Here is a 17,988-nt window from a genome sequence, read left to right as displayed (position 1 = left end):
ATTCATTGTATGAGAGAATCGAAATTAATTGGATAAAAACATAATTTTTGGTGAAAGCGTTATTTCAAGCATGATCATACATTTTTTTTATGTTTGTGTTTGTGCGATTGTCTTGAATTTGGTTATTGAATTATGTGCTTCATATGAATTTTCTATGAATTACGGAATTTTTCAAAAACAAATAATTAGAAATTACAACATTTTTGTCGTGCTGAGAATGGAATTATTACAAACATTTTGTACGATTCAATGCGGTCTATTAACAATTAAAATAGAAAAATAGCCCAATCGTATTGCTTCACCGTTTTATTTCGGAGTATCGGCTATTTGATCAAAAATGTTTTAGTTTTTCGATTTGTTGCTGCGAACTCAAAACAAGAGAATAATATTGACTTTTTCGATTTTTGTTGATCCACTGTTGTCTTGTAAGGGCCTCTTATGTCTTCGTTCTTTTTTATTCATGTTTATATTTTGAAAAGCGTCAAAGCGAAACCCTATAGTAACGTTTCATTTATCGATTTGTTTAATCTATTAACATTGAGTTTGCAAAGACGCTCAATTCCAATAGGTCAATAGACATGATTGGTAAATCACAGCACGTCTATTGTAAACAATTTATAAGCAATGAATGATGGAACGGGATTTTCTAAAGTTGTTTCGGCCCAAATATAGACGTTACTTATGATTTTTATCAATGATGACCAAATATGTTATTTTGTAGAATGTAAAAGAGAGTATTAATGGCAACGGAACTATGAGACCAAGATTTAATTGTGACCAACAATAGAACAAGGAATCTTCCAACTGGTACAATACATTTCGTTGATTGTTTTTTCGTGTTTCTTTGGCAAAAAAGGCAAAAGGTTTCAATTCGGCGGTCTCACAGTGTTCACATCGTCCAAACACTCAACCAACTAATGATTATGTATAAATGGTCAATAAACCATGAATTTAAACCAGTTTCACGCTATGGGCGATGCATGTTAAATGAACCGCCTCTCTTGAATGCAGTTTTAACATCGACGCCGCAGTCATCGACATCGTCTTTCGCTTGATTTAATTTCATTTGATTTTTAACATTAAACTTTATGTATTCGAGTTTTTTGTGCGCTTGAACATAAATACACAACGAGCTTACTTTTTTTATGCACAGCAAAAAAGAATGTTTATATACAGATATCTGGATGAATATTTGTACACATGCATAAAAAAAATGTATAACAAATCGTTCAAATCGTTTAGTTTGCATTTATACATCAATTTATAAGCAACAACAGCAGCCACAAGAAAAATCGCAAGCGAATTGCGACTGCCGCGATGCACACTGCAGCTCAAATAAATTGTGTCTGTATTACACTTTACCTAAGAAGAAAAATCACATAATGTAAAGCAATAATGTGCGAGCTACATTTAACAGGGGGCCCCCCCTCCCTTTGTTGATTTTTCAAAAACTAAAAATTCTCTCATTTGAACAACAAATTTCGTTTTTTTTGCTTTTCACTTTTTTGGCGAAAAACCCCAGCAAATTCGAATAATTTCGGCCAAAAAAAATTTCTCGCAAATATCACAGCCCCTACCCCCCCCCCCCCTCGCACACTACTGATGTAAAGCTAAACTAACGAACAATAAACAAATGCATATGAAGGCAACAAAAGTAACGTACATTTATGAAGAAGTTGCGCCCAAATTGGTGGCGGACAGAGCTTAAAGAGAGAGAGAGATTGTGCGCAATAGAATGCTGTAATAGTATTTCAATAAGCTACAATCAAATATTTGATCAAGTAGCGGTGATCACGACGATACGTTGATGATGAAAGGCTAGAGCCCGTTTCATTTTTTTAGAGAAGGGAGTTATAAGTGGTGTTTTTAAAAAATACATCGTTTTAAGCAACATGAGCACGAAAGACTTATCGCAAAACTGTAATGCACAACTGATTACCCGTTGTGGAGGTATAATATATATATGAAATTTTTCGCAAAAAAAATTGAATAGTGGTGGCAATGCATGCTCTCTGGTCCAATAAAAGGCGTAGAGAGTAATATTGTTACAATTTGAATATGATGATGCAGAGATGAGATACCAAATGGTGGTACATAAATTAATTTCGTCATGCGAAGTACTTGGCTCTCGCACTCGTGAAGCGCTTTTGAAAATCATTTCATCGAAGATTGAGGTAGCGCATAACAAAGCTATAAACATAAAATGCATCACTTTATTTTATGCAACACCTTCTTTTACAACGGGCCGAATGATGCGAAAAGACCAAACGATCAACTGAAATGAATTTATTTGAGTGGTTCTTATAAATTTTTATTCAAATTTATTGCTCAGTTCCGAATCGGTATGTATCTCTCGCGCTCACTATTCATTTTTCTTATTGTATGTGTTTTTTGTGCTCTCTTGTTCATGTCTCTGTACAATGTGAATCGTTTATTTTTCAGTGCGCCACATTGAAAATGAAATCGCTTGAAAAATAACTTAATTAGTGTGGTATAGGAAAAGGCAGCGACGAAGTGCAGCAATAAAATGGAACAAAAGAATAAAATGAATGCACACATACCAAAAAACCCATTGCCAATGAAGCATTTAATGGTAAGAATATGGATGAGAACAAATGTGGTGATAATCGATCTTTATAATAAATGCTAAGAGACCGTTAACTTTTTTCCTCTAGCTTCGTTTTAAATTGCGTTGGTGTCTTGCTTGGGTTATGTAGATGGAAAAAAGTTCTTATAGCTCGTTTTGCTGGGTAAAATCCTACTTCTCTCTTTCAATTTTTATAGCTCTCTTTCTTTTATTTTATCGTTTATTTTGTTTCAACATGCACTTGTGCGTTCAAGGTAAAAACTCTCTATCAACGAGCACAAAAAACATTCTTCGCCTCTATTCCTCTTTCCTGTGTAGATTCGCATTGTTGATTGCGTACGCACTTTACATTGAAGCTTTTGGATTGAAAGCGAATGAATTTCCAACCAATTCGTATACCGGCCAGCAATTTTAGAAAATAAATTATCAATTCATTTTGACAAAAAATCCAGATCCTCGCAACTGCATAACATGTAGAAATTGTTTAATTCACGTTTAATATACGTTAGGGTGGTTCGATTTTTGGAAAATACAGAATGAGGTACTGGCTATAGTTATAATAATTATAGAACAAAAAAAATGTTTTAAATACGTGTTGAAAATTTTTAAAAAATTGAAATTTTTGGTCAAATTTCAAAAATGTACTCCTCGAAGCGCTAGACCTGTGACTTCAATTATGTAAAAAAAAACGTCATATTCGTGAATCTTACATATTTTCCCATAACTTACACTTATAACCAGTATTTTATTCTGCATTTTACAAAAAACGAACCGCCCTAATAAACGTGCACATGTACAGTCGGACGCAACATAAAACTGTTATTCACATTCGATTTTACTACTTCTCGTCCTCACAGCAAAATTCGTTTATGTTAAGAACCGGGCATTTGCGAGTGTGTCGGATTTGTATTGTTGTTGTTATTCTTTGTATATTTTTCTCTTTCTTCGTTCTCGAATATGAAGCCATGGTAAAGCGTAGACATTAACAGAGAAGATCACTAGAATCAAATGAACTTTTGCTAAAACTGGTAAAAAGCATGAGCACGCATACAGAAGTGACCAAAAGTGAATATAAATGTGCTGTAGCATTGGTAATATCTCAGTCGAACATTAACGTGAACGAATTCAATTTTGCCAAATGCTATCGCGGTCTCACCTAAACGTATGAAATACACATCAAATTGATTGGGAATTCAAACAAAATGCAAAACAAGAAGGAGAGAAAACCTACAACAACAAACAAACGTTTTAGTTTATGCTAGCTCATTTCGTTTTTCTCATTTCTCTCTTCGGGTATACTTCGAATGTGAAGAATGATATTTAACATATTTATTCAAATTAATAGCGCGATTTTATTGGTACGAATGTACATCTTTTTTTTACTCAAACACCAACTCTTTATGCATAACTCTTTTTGTCTCTTTTTTCATTTCATTATGACGTTAAATTCGACTGAAACAACACACAACTGCAACCCCGCATTCGACCATCAATATATACCCCGATAATGGATAAATTTGCCCCAACAATTGTTTAGTGGGTAGTAGGGATAATTACCAAAATCAAAATATATGACATTCTTAAACATTTTTCAACTCAACGGCATTTTTATCGAAAAAAATCTAAAAAAAAACGAAATTAATTTTCGACGAAAAGTCGAGAAAAGGGAAAGAGAAATGTGACAATTCATATCGACCGCTGCAAATCCATGACGGTTATTCACGCACATAAAATGCCATACAAGTGCCAATCACATGAAGCGGATTAGTTGATTGCAAAAATAACGATTTTGAAATTCTGATTATTCCTCCTCAATAAATCGATTCTAAATAAATTGGTTCGAATTCTATTGCTGCTTTTTTCTGTGTTTTCTGCGTCTGTTTCATTTGCTTTTGTTTATCAAATTGATTTTGATGATCACTTCAATTGAATTGAACTACCTTACAGTCGAATTCATTTGTAAATGACTTCTAGAGATGGAGAGATCTATATAAGCTAGAACTCTTCTCAAATGGTGTGATTCATTAAGTAATAAGGATAAACGATGGAATACTGGGCGCACGAAAGACAAGCATTTATTGTATCGACGCCGCACGAAAAATGAACAACGAAAATAATTAAAATCTTCCGAATAAAGCATACAAGCATCAGTGGTCAATAGAAACGGTGTGCTCATAAGAGAGAGCAAACGTAGCAACGACATATATATTTCGATGGAATAAAAATTCAACCTTACCGAATAAAAAACGATAGCACACGGCATTTAATTAAACAACATCAAATACCGACATAATAAACAAAGCCAAGGAGAAATGAACAAAAAAAAAAACAGAACGAAACAAAACAAATTCACAAGAATACAAAGGCAAAAGCCACACAACATCATATAACCCAATACCCAAATGTTGACCAGCCAAGATACTCTTCATCACATACATTCAAACCAAAGCATATGAGGCGAATGAAGAACGCGCACAATAAACTCATAAAACGAAACGGCGAAATTGAAAAACTAAAAGAGAATTACGAAGCATTCACACAAAAAAATTGCTGAACTTTTGTTGGTGCAACGATCAATTTTTCTTTGCACTTTTGTTAATTATTAAGAAACAGCGCACAGACTAACATTGTCCACAAAATAAATAGAGAAAAAGAAATAGTGAGAAATATTAAAAGCCGTTAAGCGGCAAACTGAAGAATTGTATTTTGATTCTATTGAAATGGAACAACTTCATACAAAATGTAGTCAAATGAATGTGTGTATGAAGTTGCTTTTATAGACTAAAAATACAAGTCGAATTTTTGTTCTAACCCATTCAATTATGAAGGAATTTAGTTCAAATGGTTTGATGTAGATCGAAATGAGTTCGCTTTGTTTTCTGCAGATTTTTTTAAATGAATTGACACTGTTTGGGTTTTAGTATAGTAATGTAAAATTGCATCGAAATGAAATGAGTCTCAAACGAATGTGAATATGTGTGTATGTAGAATTGTAGATAGCATTGAGCTACGAAACGATAACATGTTTGCAGTCATTGATATGGGATAGGACAAAACATGTTGACGACATGAGATGGATCGATTAAAAACTGGTCATCGTCACACAACAACAACTACAGCGAGCATAAAGAACATTCTGCACAGTATACCTAAATATTATCTGAGTATTGCAAACCCCATATAAAAAAAATGTATCAAATAAAAAAAACTAGAAAAGACTTTGATGCAATGAGTTTCAACCGAAGCGAGAAAATGAACTAAACTCTTCGAATGCATATATAGCACGCGCAAGCAAGTAAAATCCGAGCATTGCGGGATACTAAATGAACAAATAAAATAAAATCGCTTTTATTCGCATCTGAAGAGTTTAGATCACACAAAATCAGCTTCCAAACTGCAGACATTTCATTATTTTTTCCCTTTTTTTCCACATTGTTCTTGCAATGCCAATAGGCCGCTTATTTTTCTTCTTCTCACTTCTTTGGGTGGTTTCAATTGCCTTCGTGGGATCATTGGTGCCGGGTGCTGCATTGTGAATTTTCTTTGTTTCTTTTTTATTTGTTGCTTGTGTGATCTTTTTTTCTGCACTTATCAAAACGCGTTACATATATATATGCTACATCATGTCTGTCATGACCAAATGTATTAGGTATGAAGTAACTTTTTTGGTTATGGCGTTGTGGCTTTTCTCTCGTGCATTTAATTTCAAAATCTATTTCCAGTATGTGCCGGTATGTATGTGAATATATGTATATGTCTGCATATTTCGTGCGTGCGGACACCACAATCGGTGCATTTGACTGTTTAAAATAAATTGGAGGTCAGAATGATTATATTATTTGTTGTTATTATTATTGTTGTGTGTGCCGGTTGTATTCGAGCTGCTGTTGCACCATTGGCTCCATTCAATGATACCCTATTCTCCTTTACAATCCTGATATCCTATTCACATTTAAGAGCTAATCTTATCCGCATTTTAAAGCGAATACAGACAAACACATTTGTATGAACATCAATTTTCTTTTATGTATATTTCATTTCCACTCACTCCTCAACTCTTCAACCGAGAGAATAAAAAAACGGTTTACAAATACATACATATGAATCTGGATGAATCGTTCGGCAGTTTTTTTGCATTCCGTTTTCTCATTTAGTTTCTTTCATTTAATTTAAATTTAAAACCTAAACACGAGTACGATGAATATCTGTTAGCTCGGATGATTTTCGGTACGAAGGTTTCTCCACACACTTTTTCGCTCTCTCTCCCCCTATTCTGTTTTGCATTTGTTGATCAAAACGATAACTTGCAATTCGATGCTCAGTGTACATGCTCGTGTGCTGGTCTATAACGAAAGAGTCAATCATATTTGCTGGTGTTGCTGTTATTGGCGGCGGCGGTGGTGCTATTGACGGTACGGTTAATATCATAAGGTGAGACTGAATTACATACTATCCATCCATAACATGGATATTCTTGGCACAACCGATCATTACAAGTATGTATTGAATATCGATGATATGATATGTGGCACATGAACAACGAAAACAAAATAAAAACACAGTAAGGAATTCAAAACCATATAATCCATGACATGGTGTCCGTAAATTTTTATCGTCGGTGGAAGATGTACACACCTTCTACATATAAAAAATGTTGTTACAATGAAAAATTGAACTCGGAATTTCTTAATATCCATTATCCATATTGAATATTTATTACGCATACATAGTTCACAGTTCATATTATTTTATCATACACGTACACGTACTGAAAATTCACAATCGTTCTGAACACATCATAATCAATTTTTTTTTCCGTTGCAGTAGTAAATATAATTTGTTTTGCGACCAAATTCATTTGAAGTTGGAACTCACAATTTGTGTTGACAAATTTTTGTTCTTAATGTTTGAACTTTGACCTTTTTCAAGGAAACATCCAACAATGCATATTCAGAACTTCACAATTTAATTGATATCAGTGTTTGTAAAACACTACTAATAAGATCGAGTTTCTTTCATAAAATATTGAACAACCATTTCACTAAACGGATAATCATTTAAGCTTGAACTGAAAACATTCAATGATCGTATGGGACAGAAATAAAATGAATGCTTTTAATAAAATCGAAACATGGACTGATGTTATGTGACTTAATTATAATTATTATTTGAATTCTGTGCAATTTTTATGGGCACCCTTTTGTCGCTAAGTTTTCCAAAACCACATGAGTTTCCGATTAAATTCAGGAATTAATTCTAAACTTTTGGTTTGGATTGTTCAGAATTATTTTGTATCACATAGATGAAAAAAAAAAAAAATAAACGAAATCATACAAATACCCACATTCGTGCATAACTCTTAAAACCGATATAAGTCATGCGAAAACGTTGCACCTGTACGTATTGGTCGAGTTGAGTGTAAACGAACTGATTCTAACTTATTAGATTAAAATGAAAGATGAAACGGAAATCTGAAAGGTAAAAGTGTCTTTGGTTCTGTATTGTTTAATTCGTCACAGTGGTGCACTTTAAGTGCAGCACTTATTACTATTTGTCTACATAGTACTAAAAACATAGATCTGACAAGACAAAATATAATAATGGAAAAAGTCTAGTTACTATGCACTATCTGGAAACACTATATGCTTGTAATGTTTTTTTAAGTTTATACTGGATGTCAGTTAAAATTCCGAGTGTAGTATAGAGGATGCGCCATTTACTAATGCACAATGGTTTGGTTGAAAAAAAAAATCAGAGAAAATGTACCTACATTGCTACTATGTTTTATTTTTTTGTGCATGTGTCAGAGTGTGTACAATGTTGTACGAACTTAGGGAGTGAAAGGAAACAGACACATTTTAGGCAACTTTTTTCTCGTTTTCATATCAGTTGTAAGTATACCGAGAGAATCCATATAATGCTTTGTGGTGTGCATAATGACTGACAAAGATCAGACAAAGGTGAGCCTTTTTGTTGATGTTGTAATTGTTTTTATGCGCGGCTTGCTTGAACTGATTTTTTAGCGTTAAAGCTGTTTTAAAATATTATTTATTCAAATTGAACTCGGCTTTCAAAATCGTTTATTTTTCAAACGATGTTTCGAAAGCGGCGAAAGAAATTCGGTATCAAATTTGGTCAACGATATTCGGTCAGCCAATTTCAGTTACAGAAAAACAAAAGCACTTCCGTTAAAAAAGTTTTCAAATAAATAAGAACCATGCCAAAGTCTATATTCAGAACACAAAAACCAAGTACCCCCAACAATGAACCCCCTCTCTGTTCATTGCACTTATTGTGAAATGTGCGTTGAATATTCTTTTATCGTTCAAACAAGTACTCTGTTCCTTTTTTCTGTGGTTTTTATTATTTAGTTGAATAATTTTATTCGTTTCTTACATTACGTCAAAAGTTTTACAATCGGAAACGACTTTATGAAGCTTCGATCATCGCACACATTGCATAAGAACCACTGATTGACTGGATCTCAAACTTCATTTCTTCTCATAATACCAACACACATTACACAAAAAATCGAAGCGACTACAGTACCCAACCTGGCGATTGTTTGTCGTAAATCTTCTTTGTTTTCTCTTTGGTTTCAATTTATTTTTTTTTTCATCAGTTCAGTGGCGAGAATACACTCTAAGATGACAGATAGAGTGCAGTAATATATGTGTTATTCCGGAATATAAAGCATTTTTCGCTGTTCCTTCTTGAAATGCACAATTCACCCAATTTATTGGTGTTGTTTGTCAGTTGTTTACGTGGTATCATTGTGATTCCTCATGTTAAATATGACCGAAGCGACATGAACAGAATTTAAAATAAGAATAATGAGAAATTGAATCAAATAAAAGAACAATGTTGATTGTTCTTTTTTTTACACTCATCCACATGTTGAAACTAGAAAAAACCAGCTCAATTTCAAAAAAGCAGAGATTCTGTTTACAAATACAAACGAAAAGTGTATCGGGTCGCAAGTGCACACATTTACGTAATACATTACATATTAGAGGGAAGAGAACGAAAGAATAACCAGAACAAATAAAAGAAACTAAAACAACAGAAGACAGCAAATGACACACATCAAACGGTCAACTACAACCGCGATGATGGAGTCACTCTGTCACTCCATAGAATTTTTGTCATTCTCGGTTTATCAAGTTACCGGTATCCTATGCTTGAATTTGTTTATTTTGTTCACATAACATTCTCAATATTTGATATTACATTGTAACTTGTGAATTGAAAGAAAAAAAACGCATAAAAAATCCCAGGGGGATAACCACGCTTTTAAATATTGCAGATATGAACACATTTTAACATTTTTAGCATAGATAAGTACAAAAATGTACATTTTTAACAAATATCATCTTGTTATTCTAAGGTTAACAAATACCAGAAGGAAAGTTGAAATAAATAAACTTTTACATATTCATTATTGTGAAAATTAATTGTCTTTTCAATTGAAGAGATTCGGAAATATCCGAATATAATTAGTTTAGTAATAAATCCAAAATTCCCAGTTTTTCTTTTGTTTTATGAAACAATGAACTATGCGACATTTTGAGTGTGGCCAAAGATTGACATCTTATGATTCCTATAACTAAAAATTTGTGTCAACAATTCACTACATTTTTCTTACAAAAAAAAATTTAATTCCAATGATAATGTAAAATTTGCAAAATTTGCATTCGACGTAATTTCATGGAAAAAATGGTTAAATTTGTTTTCGTCTATTTTTTTTTTGTTTATTTTAATGAAAACAGCTTGGATTATGCTACATATAATTTTTTGTTTCTTTTTACTTCACATTTCTTGGTCAATGAAAAGAACGAGAACGAAACATGGATATTGAATTTGAATTCGACTAACAAAAAATGTTAATGACCTATGCCAGTTGTTAATTGTGCCATAGAAAACCGGGAATTCCAATTTTTATGGGCGAAATAATAATAAAACGAGACTAGTACATGGTGCATATACAAGGTGTCTCATATAAGTGGCTCACTACTGAGGGTATAAATTTCGTTTTTCTCTTTTGTTGGTATAGTTTTCAAAAATCTACTCCGATAGAAATTCATAGAAATTTATTTCCTATGCGGATTTTTAAAAATTATATCAACAGAAGAAAAAATTGAAATTTATACCCTCAGTAGTGAGCCACTATGAGACACCCTGTATGCGGCTTCTTTGATGCGATAATACTTCTAATCAAATTAAAATGACAATTTGATTATATCTCTACAAAAACAACAACAATATCTCTACGTTGATTAAGAGCATTTAATATTTGGTTAGTTGAAGTTTGGTATAAATTAGAGGAAAAAAGTGTGAGTGTGAGCGAGAGAGAGAGAGATACCAGGGTACTAGAAAAATATGAAAAATTTCACAGGTGAACATCATATGAACTTTTTTGTGGCCCTTGCCGTTATTTAACGATGAAATGTTGTTTGTTTAAAAAGTATAATACGTTGTAACTACCATTTGATTAGATTAAATGTTAAACCCATCATAAAATACATCAAATTAACTATCCATTTCAATTTGGCATTGGAAATAAGCAACAATTGAGCGAAATAAAATACAGGAGCCAAACCAAGTCAAACACAATGACATCAATGCCGTTATACACCTGCTGCCAGGTACATATTATATACATAAATGATTTTCTTTAAATTCCGGAGTAAAATTGTTCTCCGCATGCTGCTTAACTTTTTATCGGTTAGAAGCCCAATAGTTTTAAGGGGAATTTATTTCTTGAAATTAGATGTGATGCATATGATTTGAGTTGCACAGTTCATTGTGAGTGCGAAACTGAGTGAATAAAACATAATTTTTTGCCGTTTTCAACATTCATTATTAGTTCTGTTTTATTCTCTCTCTCGCTCTCTCCCTCGCTCTCTCTTCCTCTATATATATATGTTTATTTTTACTTGAAAAAATAATGGACAACAATAAAAAACAACGTAACAAACAAATGAATTATGCTTCGTACATCATAAAAATGTTGATATTGCACTTAAAATACAATTCAGCCGCCGATCCACTTACGCTTACTCTCGCTCCATTTTGATTTTATTTTTTTTTTATGTTTGTATGATGGTGCACATATCATGTTGTTTTATTTATTGGTATTTTGTTTGCTTTCATAATATGAAAAATGAATAACAAATGTGTGGACCTTTCTGAATAGATCTTACCACAAAGAGTTTTTAGTTTAAATGAAGACGTGTTACACGTCACATGTGAATAGCATTCATATGTTGTTTTCTTTTGCTTTTTGCTCTCTTTCACTTTTACACTCTTTACTATTAGTATTCTTGTGGTTCTATTCTTTTTTCAATTAGTCAATTGTATGTATATAAAGAAAATCAAAACAATGCGGCCACGTGAATTGATATGATTAATATGAAAAGAAACGCCACATACGAAACTGTGTTGGAACATTTATCTGGTAGATTTGTAATATTTTAAACAAAAACATAACCTGATTTGTGCATGAGCATTTATTTTATGAATAAACCGAAATTATGTAAATATTTTATTAATGAATTGTCTCAAAATCACAATTGATGCGATGAATGAGTATTAACTTTTTCTCAGCTAAAACTATTCATGGAAAGGCTTTTTATTGTTTATTCTTATCTCGAAAGCTATATATATACTATAACTTTTCTTATTAAAATAAGAAATTCAATGCCATGACCACGAATCGTCTGTACACAAATAAAGGATTTCATAAAGCATCAAAACAATATCAATTTTATTTTTAATAAATCTGCATTCCACGGATTCGTGATAGTTCAATCAACTGTTTAAAGTTATTGTTTTTTCTGAAATGTTCTGTTTTTTTTTTTTTTCAAATACATTCCACGTGTAGAATTTCGTGCAGCCGTGGTTGGTTTTTGGTTGAACGATGATGTGTTCGTCGACGGATCTTCATTTATTCGATGCCATTTTGCAACATTTGTATGAAAAAGAGCCACCAGATTTCATGTCTATCTTTAACATCATTTAAATTTCGAATGGTAGCCGTTGCTATATAGCATATGCGAGAAATTCAAGAATGGTATTCAAAAGTCTTAGCTTAGCACAATAAAAAAACGAATTTCTCTCATACAACTAACTGATAAACAGTTCTAATGAATATTATGTATTTCTTTAGGCGACTCGAAAGTATTTTCCGTAGCGCATACGAAACCTATATCCTAAAGTGGGATTTTTGTTTCTTTTTCGAGCGTTTTTTGTTTGAATTCGTTTTTTGCTTACATGCACTTTTTTCATCCACTTCAATCTTCGTTTTTGATTAAAAGCACGCGAGGTCTATCGCGCACAAAAATTATACTGCAAGGATTATATTTTAGCGCTTTAGATAGGATTGAGGAAAGAGAGAGAGAGAGAGAGAGAAATATCTCTACAAAATAACATGCAGTGCTAACATGTTTAGAGTGTTGTTTGTGTTTTTCCTTTAAATACGGCAATTTTTTGTTCCCTTCTGTTATCCGCTCACCTCGTCTAAATATAAATAGTTTTTGTGAATTAATCGGCTGGTTCGAAGCTGTGAGATAAACGATATATACTTTTTTATAAATCGAACAAAAATTACTGTTCGTGTAAGTTATCTGATTTTTTCGAAATATGGTAATAAAATGAGTGTTCCGTATCTTAAATATGGTACGCGATGCAGTTGAGGATGATTTTTCTGTCTCTCTTTTCTTCTTCGCTATTTACACTTAAAAAATTATCATCTATAAAATGAGTTAAGTGTGAAGGCAGGGTGTACCGCCAGACAACATCAACAGCGCTGATGAATGCAGCCGGGATATTGTACACGTTTTGTACACATTCACATTTAGAGCCAATCATTTAAAAATAATGTCATTGCGCAATAATGAGTACACAGCCGGATATTTTAGCAGATAAATTGGTACATTTCAATTTTGTTAAAACAATAATAATAATTTGAAACGAAGTTAAATGTGTAGACTTCTATTTTAGTAATTTAGGTATCTAAATACAGAGTTTCATGTTGGACTTTTAGATTGTTATTGTCACAAAATTGAAATGTCCCAATTTATTTTCTAAAATATCCTTCTAGATTTATCATTGCTGATGACGTTAGATGACATTGAGAGGCAATTATATGATTCAATTTTGCATAATCCTGACGCTTGGACCGCAATTCAAACCCTTGACCAATTTCGCAGTTTTAAATTATAATCAACGTTTGAAAATGCAATTTCATTGTGGTTTTAATTTTTAATGTTTAGGTTTTCTTTCCTGGTGTAAGTTTCTAGAAATTCACTAAGATTGTTACATTATTTCAATGTTTATGACCGTTAACAGTCTTTCTTGTGATTTGTGATTGGAAAGCTAGATGGAAAGTGAACATGGTCAATTGAAACTTCAGCAACTGCTTTACAATAGGCTCATCACAGCTACTCGTTCGACACACGAACCGTTTTAAAAGTGTGGATGAAGAGATGCGCAGATACTGATACACTATTAAAAAAACACTACACATGAAATCTCTTCCGTTGTTGTTGCATATGAACGCTTTTGATACCAAAATGTTGCTCCCGATAGAAGTGCAAAAACATATTTGGTTCTAGCGCATTTTTGTTGTTACCTTTTTTATCTTTCTCTGTGTCAATATTATTGTGTTTGTGAGCACTATAGTGTTTATAGATTTTCTTGTTTAATTTTTTACAAAAAAATTTGTATGTTGTTTGTGCCTTTGCATTTTGTTCTGACTACAAGATAATGATGAAAAAACGGTGGAGAACAAATATACCGTTTGGCTGTTGGTTGCCTTCTCTCTCTCACATTCATATACACAATCTTCCTCTGCTTATTTCTTTCGTTGCAAATGTACAAAATGAAGAAATCGATTATGTATAGGCATTTTAGATTACGGAATATGTAATAAGAACGCAATTATGTTTTTGTTCAGTAATCACTTGTAATATATGTAGATGGCTTTGACCTCAACTAACGTTCCCCAACACAATCCATTCTCTCTAATTTCCAATTTGAATTTATGATAGCCTTCCTCTCATAACTCATTATCAAAAATGACACATACAGACACACACACACTAGTAACAATGAGATGTGACTAATCAAGGAATTAATGTCAACAGTTGAAAGACTCATCCGCCAATTAAAAATTTGTGAGATTAAAAACAAAAAAAAAAAAAAAACACACACAAGAAACAAGAACTAGATAAAAATTAGTAATCATTCAATAATAAAACGTTAACACACACATATATACACACTCAATGTGTAAATGCAAATTGAATTTGGCGAATACACATTTTGTATTGATTTCTATAAAAGAGTTGAGCATATTGAATCTCATAAAACTCTTTTTGCAAATTTTCCAAAAATTTACAAACAAAATATAATCGTACATGTTAATTCCCGTCTCAACTCGTCGTGTGAAATATGTTATTAATGATTCCAATTTAGTAAATTGTCTTTGTCTGTGCTCTAGACTTTGCTCCAATGTAAATTCATTTCTATTGATGGCGCATCTTTTGCTTTTATCTCTTCGTCGCAAGATTCATACCATTTATTTCTTTTATGTATGACATGAATGCCTTGCGGATTTGAATATATTTTCGATAGAGAAATAAAAAAAATATGACGCAAAAATATTCCGTTCGTTTGCATAACTATCATAACACACATATTTTTTTGATGTTCGTTTCTAAAACCGATAAGTTTATAAATATAAATATGTTTAATTAACTGAAAGTAAACAGTAGATTTATTAACTAATGTCTAATGAGAAAACATTCGTTTATACGTCTCTATTGATCGTGTATAAATTAATTGAAAATACAGCGTTTTATTTCATAGTTTCATTTGGAATATTTCTATCCATCGTCAATTGTTCAAAATGTGAATCTCTTAAGATTCAGTTAAACATCAATGTCGTGTACAAGATGAGGAACAAAATTTTGCAACCCACACAAATTACGGTAACACACTGAAGTATTGGAAACTACAACCTCAAAAAGATGCACACAAAACATTAGACCACATTGAATTGAAAACCTTAAAGGCTGCTGATGAACATCGCCCACACGAAAATTTATTTTCAACTAAACAAGTGGATCTTTCATTTTTCTTTGATTCATGGACTCACAACTCTCTCTCTCTCTCACACACACACACACACACACTTGGTTTTTCAACTTTTAACTAATAAAATGTCTTTTAAAAACCATGCCATCGGTAATCGTTTAGTTGAAATACGTGAGCTCAACTGATGTATGTCAATTGGATTTTGGTGGGCACAACAACAATTCATATTGAAAAGCAAATAACTTAATTTGAAGAGAATAATGTAACAACAACAGAAATTAAGATAAACCAAAACTGATTACTCACATATTGTATTCTCAGCAACAGGAAAAATGCGGCAACTAAAGAACCAAATTTTAAATTTCTAATCCTCATTTTGAATGTTTCGTGTTTGTTTCCGTCCTAATTTAGATGTGTGATTTGCACTTTTGCACTAATTTATTTAGTTCAAATGTTTGCACTGATTTTATTGTTCTATTTTTTTGCCGAAAGATTCACAACTCACAAAACACAAGCCACGTTAATTGAACGCCAATGAAATTATTTGCATCGAACTATGTGTTATCACACTCATAAACGCTGCAATTGCTATCATACATGCTGATTCAATTCCAAGTAAAAATATTCATATTAGCTTCGCGCAATGATCACTTGTTCATTTCAATCCTTTTATTATTCAAACTTGCAAACACGGCGCATCTAAGTTAATCGACATCTGCACAGAGTTGCGAGTAATTTTCTAAATTCCGTTTGAAATATATATTTTTTATACATCAAATTCCTACACAAAAAATTAGCTGATTATTCATGTTTGTCATCACAATGAAATTCCAAACTCGGTTCGAAAAACCAGCATGTGCTACCGAGTACCAATTTTTGTTGGATCTTTTCACATTTAGTGTCTTTCTTTCCTTTTGTTGAAGTTTTTATATTTTGGATGATATATTGGTTATGATTTTGTCTTTTTGATTCCAATCAAATTCACACGTTCCCTCACTCGAAAATATGGAGATAAAGTTTCCGATGTGAATTTAATAAATATTAGTAACGGCCACAAGAAAAGACCATCGCAACGAAATAGCCAGAAGATTTACATAAATCACAACACCAGATTTGTCGACAACGTGTGTTTGTGTTTCGTTGGTATGAATTCAAGAACAAAAAACAAATTGAATATGTATGTGTCATTTGGAAGATTTTGTAATCAGAAGATGATTCAAGAAAAATACACAATATTGATTTAATTATGCCATAATTCCAGCTGTGCGAAGCAACACTTGCAACTGTTCCAATACGAAAAGAATATGTTTAAGGTTTCATCAGTTTTCACCGCGCTTAACTTTTTTTCTTGGATCGTTTGGCCTTTTATGATGATTTCTTCTTTCTTAAGTATGCAGAGCTTTTTTATTTTTCTCCCACTTGTGTGTCGGGCATTTAAATCATCTTTCAATTCAAAAATTATACATTTAATCGGTCACATTAACACTTATATTTGACATAATTTAGCCACCAAGTTATTAACACCTTTATGACAGGCACATTTGATGATATGTGTTGATAATGAACAAATTCAGCGAAAGCAAACTTCCTTTACTTTTTCATCATGTTTCCTTTCCTGTCTAGATTAAGTACACTGGTCCATGTCGATTATATTTGTTATCGCTGCCGTTGCAACGAAACATTAATCAGAGCGCAAATATCAAAAATATCACACTTAAACTGACTTTGATTTGTTGTTCTATTTATATTTCTTTGTGTCGTTTTTTTCTGCCCTCAAGATATTTGTATGAGTTAAATAATTAATATTCTTGATTGTATGTTATTGTGTCACTTTCAATTATTTTAAAGGAAACAATAACGAATTAAATTCTCGCCACCGGAAAACGAATGTTCATTTCATTGAGGAATATCGAGTTCGATACACGTTCAATAAAAGATAACGCACACGCGCCTATAAACAACATACAGAATCAAGACGATACTATCCGACCAGAAGGCTAAATTAAACTGTCGAATTAAACCTGCGGCTAGTTGCCGAAGGCACATTTGGGCGGTGCTCAAATATAGCTAGTGGTTGAAGTGTGTCGATGTATTTGTGCTTTGCTCTGTTTTCATCTCGCTTGTACATTTGTTCGCTGTCTATATTTTCAATTCACACTTGCAAGCGTACATGTACACGCGCCGTTTCAACGAACAAGCCAAAAAGTCACGCGCACATACATTGGTTAGAGAGGGATTGAAACAGCGTTAAAAGATACGAGTGTATGGACGCGTGTGTGTATATATATATCCAGATGTATGTG

At 32.6% G+C, this 17,988-nt stretch overlaps 1 protein-coding gene across 1 annotated transcript in view; it reads right to left on the bottom strand.

The window, feature by feature from the left end:
• The window catches only part of LOC116339045 (protein serrate-like), a 124,472-nt gene extending 106,797 nt beyond the window's left edge, over window positions 1-17,675 (bottom strand). Inside the window, exon 1 of the mRNA XM_031764656.1 lies at window positions 15,992-17,675. Coding sequence (XP_031620516.1) covers window positions 15,992-16,060 — 69 coding nt within the window. The 5' untranslated portion in view covers window positions 16,061-17,675. The remainder of the gene's footprint in view (window positions 1-15,991) is intronic.
• Window positions 17,676-17,988: the final 313 nt, after the last annotated feature.

This window comes from Contarinia nasturtii, unplaced genomic scaffold (genome assembly GCF_009176525.2).
Source record: "Contarinia nasturtii isolate CC-2019 unplaced genomic scaffold, AAFC_CNas_1.1 Cnas_scaffold_493, whole genome shotgun sequence".
Lineage (NCBI taxonomy): Eukaryota > Metazoa > Arthropoda > Insecta > Diptera > Cecidomyiidae > Contarinia > Contarinia nasturtii.
The sequence above is the reverse complement of the archived record's forward strand: the minus strand, read 5'-3'. Positions and strand labels throughout refer to the sequence as shown.